Genomic DNA, 13,094 nt, shown 5'->3' with positions numbered 1-13,094 from the left:
TTACCCTCAGATCACAGGAAATTATCAATTAAAAGATGGTTTATCATTACAATAGCCAAAAGGTGACAATAACGTCCCCCATAACCACAGCGAAAGGCAGACATTCCTTGCTTTAGCAACCATATACAAAGGCCTGTGAAGTCAAGCAGAGCCTCTCTTTTACAATGCGATGGAAAGATTGAGCCATTGAGAACACGAGAGATACATGAAGAGAAAGTAACAAGGAGAATTCCAGTAGAAAATCGAGCTAGCTACCTTCTCAAGAGCTTGACTTGGAGTTTTAAGTACGCAAGAAGGATCTCACACCACTTTCTTGGCAAGAAAGGTATGCATAATTGTGCTTTGGTTTTCCCTTACATTTGAAGATTATATCTGTATTTTGTATGCCTTCAAGTATTTTCTTCTCTTTGTGCTGAATCTCAACACCACAAAGTTTCCTTCCCAGAGATGTTCTTTACACTCATTACTCTCAGCTTTTCAAATTACTGGATTTTCTGTGAGAGAATAGAATATTTAGCTGTTCTTTCTTACATTACTTGCAGATTTATTAGTGAGGGCTTTGTTCATTGTGTTGCCAGTAGTCATAGTCCTCTACTTCGATAAAAAGTGTGGAAATTGTTGAAGCATTAAGGTGAATAGATGGAAGAAACAAACAATGATACTTCGATCAACATCGAAGAACTAGCAGCTTCATTGAGAGGGGAGTCAAACAGCTTGCCTTTTCTGCCTTCACAGTGCTGCATCCACACAGTTCCTAGGCAACCGCATCGATTGAACGAAAAGGCTTGCACACCTCAACTGGTCTCAATTGGGCCACTGCACCATGGCAAAGAAGAACTAAAACCAATGGCAGAGCATAAAAAGAGGCACCTTCAAGATTTTCTTCAAAGGACCGACTCAAGTCTGGTGTATTTCCTTAAAGACATAAAAGAAAAGGAAAAAAGGTTACGCGATTGTTATGCAGAAACCTTAGAATTTAGCAGTAATGAGTTCATAATAGTGATTTTAGTGGATGCTGCCTTCATCATTAAAGTCTTGTTGAGTTATCATTTCAAAACAAAGCGAAACGGAAAGGAAAATATCGTGCATTTAATAAACCATGGACGATTCAAGATATAAGGCTCGACATCTGGTTACTTGAAAATCAGCTTCCTTATTCTGGAGGATCCTTTTGGTCCTGCAAAAATAACCTTGCCGTCTGGTATAGGTCAAAGGCTTTCCATCATCAAGCTTACCTGTGAGTTCTCAAAAAATATGTGAGACCCGGAGGAAATGGAAGAGAGATCTCAGATTGTAGAACATCTAGTTGACTTTTTGAGAATTTTCCAAAAACCTCCTCGGTCGAAATAAAAAAGAAACAACTCTGATCATACCCAGTGCAACAAAGCTGCATCAGGCTGGTGTCAAGTTCAGTTTGGGTCAAGCAAAAACTTGTTTAACATAAAATTCAGTGATGGGGTTCTAGAGATACCCAGATTGCAAATAGTCGGTGCAACAGAGCTTTTATTCAGGAATCTGCTGGGATCCGAGCGATGCCATTGTTATAAGAACTACATAAATGACTTTGATCATCATCAATCACCTTGCTAACACTGCTAAGGATGTGGAATTACTTGTTCAAGATGGAACTGTTCAAAACTAGCTATGGGGTGATGAAGGGATGTCAGCTCTTTTTCATGGCCTTGTCAAAGAGACTTTTGTCGTTGTCGATCATTTATATTTTTCTGGTCTTGTTGAAGAGCTGAATGCATATTGCAGAAACCCATGGCACAAGTGGCAGGCAACTTTAAAACAAGATTACTTCAATAATCCATGGGCCATCGTTTCTATTATCCCAGATGCTATACAAGCAGTGTGTTCTATTTTGTCGGTGTATGTTCTGCCAAACTGTTTATCTCTCTGTTTTAAGTTGCTTTGGGTTGAGCAGTATGCCAAGCATTACCTTGTGAGTGCAGTCTCTGTTCTGTCGTCAATGTCTCATTTTGTCTAATGACATTGTGAGTTTCTGTAAAACTGCAGCCATCAACTATCTTAATATATTTCCAGTAATGATTCAAGTAGTTTTTGCCTGATATAGAAGGAATACTGAATATAAAAAGAATAATAAACATTACCCCCTCACAAGCTGACGGTGTAAGAGTAAGGAACAATATCGGCTTCCTCAGTAATGCTGATATTTATAATCTATGCTTGCAAAAGTGTAAAGGTCATGGTTCGGGCTCACAAAAAATTGAAGCAGACAAAGAACCCATGTCCTCATGACGTTTCTTACGTTAGTTGTTGCTTTGCAAGTTCAAACCGTGAAGGAAAAACACCCGAGAAACAAGAGTCACTGTCTTATCCATTCCTTTTAGAGTCACTGCAACAATTGTTCAAGATTCACAACTACAGGTGAATGAAAAAAACTATATCTTCTTAAAGATTAAAAAGCTGGAGACCACCTTCCTATACCATTGCTTTCAATTAATAGAATCAAATGGAGGCATAGAGCACAAATGAAGGAAAGAGTAACTAGCTGATTTTGAACAGAGCACTCATGCTTCTAAGAACAGATTTTAAAAAGAATGATTATGCCAGGTATAAATCCTTCCCATCTCCTCATACATGGCTATATGTGTTTCAAAAAGAAAAGTCTGCCATCACATACCTCCTTCATATCTTCTTCGGCAGGTTTTATATTCATAAATTAAGAAAAGAGGACCTTAAGTTGAAGTGAGATAGCTCTGTTACACGTTTAGAATGCATAGAAATCTAGTATTGTTTCCAGATGATAAACTGACAAAGAAGTATAGGGCAGTGGCTTCCATTGAAATACTACTGAACACGCCATATTAAATGAAATAGTGATCAGATTCCATTATAAAATTATTAAGATTAGAACTGATTTGGAGAGATACCAGATTGATCAAAGACTAATCCCATGTACAAAAAATAGGTTTCCTCTATATGTGAGTGTCCTATCCATGGCCCCAACACACCACAGATGACCTTGCAGCTCCAGAACTCCTTTCATCCCTGCTATTTCCCATACGAACTTGAATACTCTAAGAGCCTTGTCTAGCTGCTTCATCCCACTCCAAACCATCTCCTCCTCATCTGAAGTCAAAATCCTTCCCATGCTCAAGAGGAACGCACTCTCACCACCACCACCATAAATGCCACCACGTATGTCAACTTCGATGTCTCTAACATGTCCATAAAGGTAATACAATAGAAGTGTGAACAAACAGCGGGAAGAGTGACCCAACGTATTGGAGAGCTTCTTCTGAACCAGGTTTTCTTGATGTTGAACGTCCTTGTATCCAAGACTTTTATCAATTGACACATCCTTGATTTGAGACAAACCTTCTTTCATGGCTTCAAGCTTCCCCACATGATGAACTGACCACTTTTCACTTTTCAAACACTGAATAAGATCATGAAACATCTCAAGAACATCCTCCCAGTCACCACAACTAGGAGGGTAACCAACACGTTTAGCAGGTGCAAGCCTCATCCACGATGTGGAGTCATGGTCAGACGAAGTATCCATATCACTTAAGAACTTTAAACAGCTTGAAACAATCTGATACCCCATGTTGTTCCCTTGGCCTAAACAATTATAATTCAATAAATCCATCTCTGATTTCAGCTCATTTAGTATCTCCTCCAGCGCAGCTCGCCAAATCCGATGCTGTGTAACCTGTTGGCATATAGTGAAACGCACTACCTTCCTCTGTTGTGCAGATACATTAAGATAGTTACTAACTTTAGTGAGTGAATCCACAACCATTGGCTCTCTTTCACTTGATTTACTAAAACTGACACCTGGGTTCCTACATTTTCCATCAACTAGCAACCCCTTCACATTTTCCGAAACTTTTTGCTGAACCGATGGAGACCCAACAAAAAACCTTACAAGTGACTTCAAAGTGTGCATCTTATTCTGAATGTACTCATCAACAATGACAGACCCATCATTGACATTCACTAACCTTCCATCAATCATATCCACATGTTTTAACTGGTGGGTCAATTCTGTTATCTTTGGAAACACCTTCTCATACCATTCAATAGGCAAAACCTCTTCTTGGGTTTCGCCGGATGAGTGAAACAACCTCAAATTCAAATGGGTAACTCTATTTCTCTTGTATTCAAAGCACTTTGCACCGGTGAGAAACTTCTGTACATGTCCATACACCATCATTAGCTAACAACCTCCTCTATCTAATAATAAGTAAACTACACAGCAGGAACACTAACAATATTCACTGATAAGATATTGGGTTCTAACAAATGGGTCTTCAATTTCATCTCCAAAATCAATTCTTTTAAAACTGAAGCTTTCTTTTAGACATTTTATCGAACAAGTTGTGGACCACAAATCCAGAATACAAAAACGAATGATTAACAAGTTGTGAGCTATTATGTGGTAAAGAAACACTAAGACATAACGAAATTTACTGTAAGGAAACAGTTTAGGATCTTGAATGAATGGAGAAGAAGATTAAAGCGCGAAACCTAAACTAAAATTGCTGTCGCTGTTTGAATTATATAGCCGTTGTTGTTTTGATCTGGATTTCTCCAACGACGGAAATTGATAACTATGGGCCATCTATTCATCAGACCCAAAACAGTGGGTTCATGATTTTTTCAAGGGGCGAAAAAGCACCATCATGCCCTTGAATGGATCAGGTATGGGCCCATATTCTTAATTAATTTAAGTTCTTTTTAGGGTTTCCTTGTTTAAATTGATTTTGAATTTGGCTCATTTTTTCTTCTTATTGGTTGGGAAGAAAACATAATGTGAGAAAACCACTCAAACTCACATGAGCATGTTCTTCTAAAGTTTTTATGCAGATTCATGCGTTTATTTTTCAAAACTTAATTTAATTATGAATCATTTCTTAAGCCTTAATAAAAAAAATTAACATCGAAGGATAAATTTAAATATATATATATAATATATATATATATATATAAAAGAGAGAATATGAATAAATGAGTTTGCTAAATGTGAATTGAAAGCCATATATATACAAAAAATAAATTATAATTTATTTTTTAAAAAATACAGAACTTTAATAAATTTATTTTATATTTTTATTTTTTAACCAAACATATTTCTATCTCTTCTGTTCTATGACACTAGCAAAATAAAACATAAAATTGTATTTCTCTTGTATAGTCAAAATTTTATTTTTATTTTTTATTCTTTAAAAAAATCAAATAGATTCTAAATAGTTATCAATTAGTTTTAAGGGTGTTTCAGGGTGTGTTAGCACGGTTGTTTTTCAAAGTATTTCCCGCTTGAGAGTACATCAAAATAATATTTTTTATTATTTTTTAAAAAATTATTTTTGACAGTAACACATTAAAACGAATCGAAAACATAAATATTTTTTTTAAAAAAAAACTCAGATTTTCATGAAACACAATTCTAAATGGCATCTTAGCCATGATTCTATTTTTGTTTATATTTTTTTGATAAAAAAAAAAAGGTGATTTGAGCAATACCACCCATCATCAATTGTCTTTTCTTTCCTGGATTCAATTGCATACACACACACACACGCATCATGCTACATTGTGGCATATATATACATTGTGCCAATTATGGAGTTTGATTGTTCATCAATTTCCCAAGATTCAAAGAATTTTTCCCAAGAGCATGTGAAATGAATTCCCTCGAATTATGGCATCAGCCAAGCTGTGTGGAGGTGTGTAGAAAGACTAGCTAGCAAGCTACAAGCTACAACATGTTTGGTTTATAAAAGGAAGTAAAGGGAAAGGCTTTAATAGGATTGGAGCATGCTTGGTTTTATAAAAGCTAGAAAAAGGGAAAACTTTTATCAAAGTTAAACCCATTTTAATTCCTATGCCTTGAATTGGATAAAAGCTTCTCTTGTTTTTGCTTCCATTGACCATCACAGTGTTGATAATTAAATCTCAACTCTTGTACTTAATCCACTGCCATTGTATATAGTTTCTCATAGCTTTTCGGGCCCCAGCTGCCATTGATTAAAGATGTTGGTGTTCTTCTTTTCTGAGCAATACCACCCATCAATTGTCTTTTCTTTCTCGGATTCAATTGCATATCCATTTATGGGATTTGATTTCTTCATCAATTTCCCAGGATTTAAAGAATTTTCCCAGCATATATATATATATATATAACTCACTAATTGACCATGCCATTGCTTCGATATTTCCCCATTCTTGTAATCAGAAAATTTAAAATGATCATTTACTCCCAAACCATTGTGTGTTTATTCTAATCATCGATCCGAGGCCAATTTCTGTACGTTTATCAGAAATTTTACCTTTGTATACTCATCTTTTTAGAAAGAAAAGGAAAGAAAGTGGATCTAGCACTTTAAGTCCTGCCCTTCTCAGCTTAAAAAGCAAAGAAAATTAACAATGCAACTCTCCAAGTAATTATTTTTTCCCCATAAACCGAGAGAAATTTTATAAATAATATAGTGACAAGCATGGTATATTTGGGTTAACATGTCACCCAAATATAGTGATAAGCATGGTGACATTAGACTTAGTCCATGCCAGGTTTCAAGCAAATTAGAAGAAAGTTGATTTGATCAAATCTAATTAATCCAACAGTTTAATTCATAATTTAATTAATTCAATTAAACTTAAATAAAACTTTATTTATTTTTTTAAAATATTATTTAAAATTAACACGAGTTAACCTAGCTAGATTTACCCACCTAACTCATAAGCAATATTCTATATCAAGTTTTATAACTATAAATCGAATTACGAGAAACAGAAAAATAGAAGTGAGCAAAACCAAGCCTAATACCACAATAATCTTTAATCACGTAATTTTACAGATCAAAGAGAGAGATCCTCGTCGTCTTCTCTAGAAATAATTAAACACGCTTTCTTTACATTTCCATGGCCACTAAAGCTTCAAACTTAAAGTAATGTTTGCTAATCAAGAACTACGTACACAGTTAAACCATCTTCTGAAGAGAATGTGGGCATGCAATCATGGTAAACGCAGTGAAAACATGGCGAATAAACCTCTGAAAGAAAGAAAGAACTGCACCAGCAACATGGACATGCACCAGGGAGATATGATTAAATGAGCAAGTACTTGACTTCACTAACATCAACAACAAGGCATATGAAGCAACATAAAGCCAAGCTTAAAGTGAAACAAAGAATCTTGCTAAAAGCTATACAATGGAGTGTAGTAGCAGACACTAATAAATGTGTGGTTACTTTTTGACCAATCAATTTTCATGTTAAACGTATACCCAAGAGGTCAATGAGGGAACCCATGAAAGGTTAGCCTTAAAAGCTTCGGAATCAAAGCTAAACTTTGGAATCCTATGTGAAATATACTCTTAAATATGTTAGAGCTGATGAAATTCCAAGTTCATTAGATTACACAAAGCTAACCCCTATCCGTTAAATATTAAAGCACATAAAGTCGATATATATATATATATATATATTAAACACCTTAATTTTCCATTGCTGCCAAGCACAAGAGTGATAAGTGGTTATTTTTGCCTATTTTCTTTTTACAGATTAAATAAGATCTTTTAACTCGAGATCATCTCTTAAGAAAATGAGACAAGCAAATACCCGTTGAGGTGTGTTTTACTAGTCTTTTTTTACTGATTAATCAAACTATTTATAATAATATCAAAAATAGCATCACATGTGTGAAGGCAAGCTTAGGGTTTATATAAGAGTATCGCACAGTAACAAGAACATAAACTAGAAAGAATGGTTGCAGAAAACATCATGGAGCTAGTATTTTATAACTTTCTATATCAAGAAAGAAAAGAACACAAGTAAGCATGGTGATCCGGCCAAGAGAGGTGCTAACAACTACTCTTATATATAAGCTGGTTGCTTGTACAAAGAAAGGAGTCAATGATCAATGTCATTCACTCATACCAATAAGAGATGTTAATGAGTCATCATCTTTTCTCCATAATTTGCGAATGTACTTTCATAATTTAACTTTTTATATATATTATTTTAAATAAAAAATAATATTGATTACCTGAATCAACTAAGATACAAATTGAAACATCATCCATATGTAACAAGATTAATTTTTTAAATAAATAAAAAATAAATTTAATTTGGGTCTAACTTCAAGTTAATAGATCACTGGATTAGCCTGTCGAATAAACCAAGTTAATATTCTAGTTAAGGAGAAATCATTCTCGAAGATTGCTGAAAATTATTGAAACTTAGGTTTTAGTTTAGCATCCTATGTATATAGCCTTTGAAGCTATTTGCATCCAATTCTCTTATAATGTTATGGTGGAATATCTTCCATTCTTGGAAGATATGATGCTTATTTTGTCAATTTAAAGCCTATAGCTGATTAAATTCTCTCAAAGATATCCATTGAATCCAAAATCCATTAATTATCTTGCATTGGTTTAACCAAAAAGATCCCACTGTGGTCCATGAAACAACTCCTTTTAATTGCTTTTTCAGAGATATGGAGAATGGTGATTAATTTACAGTAATTTGAAGTCAAATATTCCTTGGACCACTGCAAGGAAAAGCATTCTTGTAAACCTTATACTAGAACATTGCCAGGAAAAAAAGAAAAGAAATTTAGTACTGGTAAACATATTATAACTCTATTAACAAGGAGAGGAATTTCATAATTAATTTAGCTAAATCAAGCACACCTTAGACTGAACGACAAGGGCTTAAACCTGTCTCAAAACACAAAGACATTGATACCAAGTACAGAACTACATGTCTATATTTAAGGAACCTGACAAATTACTAGCTAATGATATATATAGCTCTCCTTGAACTTAATTTCACTCCCATGATCCTTCTAAAGCTTCTCAGCTTAAGAGTACAGCTATCCAAAAGAACAAAAATAGAGGAAATTAAGAGCAAAAAGATTAATCCAAGATTTCTCATGAGCCTTCTTCTTTAATTCCCTCCGCAGCACTGCAGGACCTGAAATTTGGCTCATGAAACAAGTGTATGTTAGCTGAATAAAACTGAAATTTGTATCATCACATGCACGCTCGCGCGCGCGCGCACAAACAAACATATATATATAAGGGCAAATCCTTACACAAAAATGCTATCGATCGATATCGATGATTAATACGAAGAGTTGCTGCTGCTAGATTCTCTTGGTGCATTGCATCTATAGCATTCAGTCCTGCTAGCAAAGTTGTGCTCGTTGCAACCGGACCTGTGAAATTTAAGTTAAGAATATAGAGAAAAAGAGTGCCAAATTAAGTATTTTTCAGATTTGAAAGGTACAAACAAATTAATATGCATCAACCTGGTGCAAATCCAGTCTCCGGATTTCCAATTACGGCTAGAGCCACTGCCTCCGCCTCCGCCTCCGCCTCCGCCGAAGCCATAACCTCTCATCCGTGACATGTCAGCATCAAGTCCACCACCAGAGGATTCATCCTTGGACACACCACACTTGAAGCAACTTGAACGACTAGCAAAGTTGTGAGCTCCACAATTGCCAGCCGTGCAATACCAATCACCAGGCCTAACATCAGGGCCCGTAAATCCGAATGAGCCCCCTGATGATCTTCCACCGAAACTTCCATAGTGATCTCTCTCTCCGGGCCTTGGATCACCGCAACGCTGGCATGAGTCCCTCCTTTGAAAGTTCAGGTGCTGGCATGACCTGCAATTCCAATCTCCTGGTCTGCTCATCTTCCCTTCTCCAAAATTCCAAACCAGTCGATCAGTTAGTGCATTAAAGAGATGCATGCTACAGTTTTTATAAACATATCTGTACTGATAAAAATTCTACGCAGAATTAATGTGATTATGAAGCATAGTTTAGTGCTACATGGAGTTTGAATCCAAATACCAGGAGAGAAACCAACATACAAGTTTTTAGGTCCAAAAGAAGATGGACAAAGGTCCTTACCTCGAGAAAGAAGAAAGGAGAATCAACACGTACAGAAATGAAGTGTAACCTAGCTAGTACGTTGTTGAAAGAGCAATAGATTGTTTAAGGGACTTGTGATTTAAGTGTTGGGGTTAAGGCTGTTTATATACTTGTTTTAGACCTCGATAATGGGGTAGATTGAGGTAGGCAGGAGAGGGATAGGCTTTCTTTTTCATATTCTTCACTTTGCTTCCTTACGCGATGTATAGCGAGAGATAAAAAATAGATTTTGCAAACTCTAAGTTTATAATCTTAAACTATAGACAAAAATTATTTTTATATATTCTAGAATGTAATAATTTTTAAAAAGGTTATGTAAATAACTTGTAAATTTTTTAAATAGGTGCTAAACTAATCTAACTTGAAAAAAAATCGTAAAATAAATAAAAAACAAAGAAAATTATGAAATATTTTTTGGGTGTAATTTGGATTTGTTCCTGATCTTGGCTTGCGTTGACAAAATTTTTATCCAATCTAATGTACTAATTATAATTAATAACATAGTTTTGACGAATCCAATCAAATTTTATAATAAATTTATCTGTCTTTTATTTCTATGAATTAAAGGGCCTATGCAGTATAATTCAGGGCTAATCTTCCTGATGATTAATTAATTAATTTGATTACATGTAATTGCATAATGATCACTTCTTCTATAATTAAATTAACATTCATCACTTGATTGTCTAGTAGATGTCCAATGATAAGAGTTTGAAATTAAAAAGTTTGTTTTTCTTATGATCTCATGTTTGAGTTATTTGATTACTAAAATAATAACAACTCGAGGCTTATATGAATGCATGTAAATTAGTCCAAACACCAACATTGATAATAAAAAAATAATAATAACATCCAAAAACAGTATGTGTAATTGTATCCTTAATTATCAATAACCTATAATTGCCTTGGCCACATATTAATTAGCTAGGGTACGTAATTAATTATTATTATTTTCAGATGCATTGACATGATCATAACCAATCATCAAATCCCAGCAAGTACTGCAAAAAGCTATAGCACTAGTGAAGCTGCCCTGGAATTTGTTCTTTAATAATTGAAATCAGAATTCCATCGCTGTAATTCCTTGTCTAAATAATTTGCTACTCTCTCAGAATTCACATATCAATCATTGCTACAATATATATAAAGCACGATGCTCCTAGCTAGCCTGCGGCCTATGCCTATTGGCATGCATATTATCAGAATATAGATCAAGGAGTTGAAGATTTTGTGGGATTTATGATACTCTCTACTCTCTAGAACTGCATCTGCCCCTGTGCATGTCCCCACTTAAAGTATGTATTGTAACCAGTCAGGACAACATAGCCCTACCAAAATCTTTTTATTCCTGTATACAATGAACCAGAGGAAATTAAAACCTTGACTATGGCATTTTAGGGCTCTCTAGCTACTTGTTTTCTTACAAATAGAATGGAGGCAAGTAGAGGGATCGGGGAATATTGGCCTGAGTTTGTGGGTCAGGATTGGATAAGGAGGAACAAAATTGACAACTTATTACCAGACAAATTGAATATTCTACGTGTGTGTGTGTGTGTGTGTGTGTGTGTAAAAACATTGGAGAGAAGACCCCACTTCTTATGATCTTATTTTAGAATAACAATCTAAGAGGTCATGTCTCGTTTCAATAATATACTTGCCAGCAGTCACTATATAGGAAAAATGGTGCTTCCTTTTCAATTTTGAATATTCCTTTTATATATTTTGTACTTCTTGGGACTTAATTGTGGAAGGTAAGTCAAAAGGGTTCTAACACAAAACCCCAATTTCTTCCTTCACTTTCAATTTCTGAATTGTGGATGTATGTATGTATGTATGTGTATATGTATGTATGAATGAATGAATGAATGAAATGAAAGCTTTGATTGATTCTCACAACAGTGATTATTACAGGAAACAACATTAAATCACCAAGCAATACCAATTGAAATTAATTATGATTATTCCTGCTAAGTATAATTAGCTAGCTAATAGTCATTTGAAGTCAATTTTCCTAATTGTACGTATATGATCGAATTTTACTTAATTATGTCTAGAATGAGATGGCTAGCTAATCATGCCGTCTTACAATATGTTAGTATGTATGTTCTATTTGATATTAATTAGTTGTATTAATTAGGCATTCTCGAACAGTTCATCTCCATGAAAGTAAAGCTGTGTTTAGTCACTTTCTTAAGATTAAAAAGATATAAACAATGAAGATGAAGAAAACATGTTTTCTTGCATTTTTATTTTAAAAATACTAAAATTCAAAGCTAAAATTATCTCATAGATATATTTATTTATATCATTGTTTTTATTTTTTAAACTAAACACCCATTTGAAATATTAATAGAATGCAACCTAAATCAATCATCATAACATATATACGTGTGCACGGACACGTGTGTTCTCACAATCTAGTCTTAGAATTGAAATTTGTAATATCTACTCGGAAAAAAATTATCTGCCAATTAGGCCAGCTTGCAAGCTTGATCGATATTTAAAAATATATAGTTGAAGCAAAAGTAAAAGTTGCATGGCTAGTTGTAAGTTGTAAACTTCAAGGAACGTCCTGGTACCCTCACATTGCTCGGGGAGAAAAAACAGAGCAATAGGGCTATAGCTGTTATCTGTACAGTAATTGATAGGAAGGTTCGAAGGGGAGAATTAGTGATTAATTAATTGAAATTAAAGAAAAAGAAATTAAATGGTAGAGAGTTTCGATAAAGATAGTCGATGATGGAAGAGAAGTCTTCGAGGTTTCAGATTTTGACCATCTTTTCTTTTTCTTTTTCTTCATCTTCACTACTGCAATGGCTTTTTCAATGTCATTTTCCTTCGCTATAGCCTCTCATACTTAATATTATTCCCAATCCTCTCTTGAGTTGTATATATTCTCTAATGCACATTAATTCCCTTTCTTTCTCCTCCCTTTTAAGAAGAGAGAAGAAAAACAATTACTGATAAATTAAATCCAATTAATACCATGCAAGGCAACACACACACACACACACACACACACACACACCATTTTCTTGGGGAATGTTAAAGAAGGCTGTGGCAAAAACTGTGAAAAAAGCAGCAAAAAAGCAAGGGGGGATTCGATTCTCTTTGGGAAATGCTTCCATGCATGACCATGACCAAGCCCTCCCTCTATTGCTCCCCAACGTATACA

General features: G+C 34.7%; 2 protein-coding genes across 4 annotated transcripts; both read right to left on the bottom strand.

Annotated features, from left to right (window-relative positions):
- Window positions 1-2,831: 2,831 nt before the first annotated feature.
- Window positions 2,832-4,605, bottom strand: LOC118050298 (uncharacterized). The gene has a single exon (XM_035060612.2). The coding sequence runs from the start codon at window positions 4,184-4,186 to the stop codon at window positions 2,906-2,908; it is 1,281 nt and encodes a 426-aa protein (XP_034916503.1). The 5' UTR covers window positions 4,187-4,605; the 3' UTR covers window positions 2,832-2,905.
- Window positions 4,606-8,579: 3,974 nt separating this feature from the next.
- Window positions 8,580-10,032, bottom strand: LOC118050300 (RNA-binding protein involved in heterochromatin assembly dri1). Of its 3 annotated transcripts, none has more exons than XM_035060614.2 (4): window positions 9,899-10,032; window positions 9,287-9,683; window positions 9,071-9,193; window positions 8,580-8,949 (listed from the first exon to the last, which is right to left on the bottom strand). In XM_035060614.2, exons 2-3 carry the CDS (start codon window positions 9,676-9,678, stop codon window positions 9,100-9,102), a joined length of 486 nt encoding a protein of 161 aa, XP_034916505.1. In that variant the 5' UTR covers window positions 9,679-9,683; window positions 9,899-10,032; the 3' UTR covers window positions 8,580-8,949; window positions 9,071-9,099. The 3 variants fall into 3 exon arrangements, with proteins under 3 accessions (XP_034916505.1, XP_034916506.1, XP_034916507.1); XM_035060615.1 differs by having other exon boundaries at window positions 9,287-9,686; window positions 9,899-10,026; XM_035060616.2 differs by having other exon boundaries at window positions 9,287-9,678; window positions 9,899-10,012.
- Window positions 10,033-13,094: the final 3,062 nt, after the last annotated feature.

Source organism: Populus alba, chromosome 6 (assembly GCF_005239225.2).
Source record: "Populus alba chromosome 6, ASM523922v2, whole genome shotgun sequence".
Taxonomy (NCBI): Eukaryota; Viridiplantae; Streptophyta; class Magnoliopsida; order Malpighiales; family Salicaceae; genus Populus; species Populus alba.
This window is presented reverse-complemented; position numbering and strand designations above follow the sequence as displayed.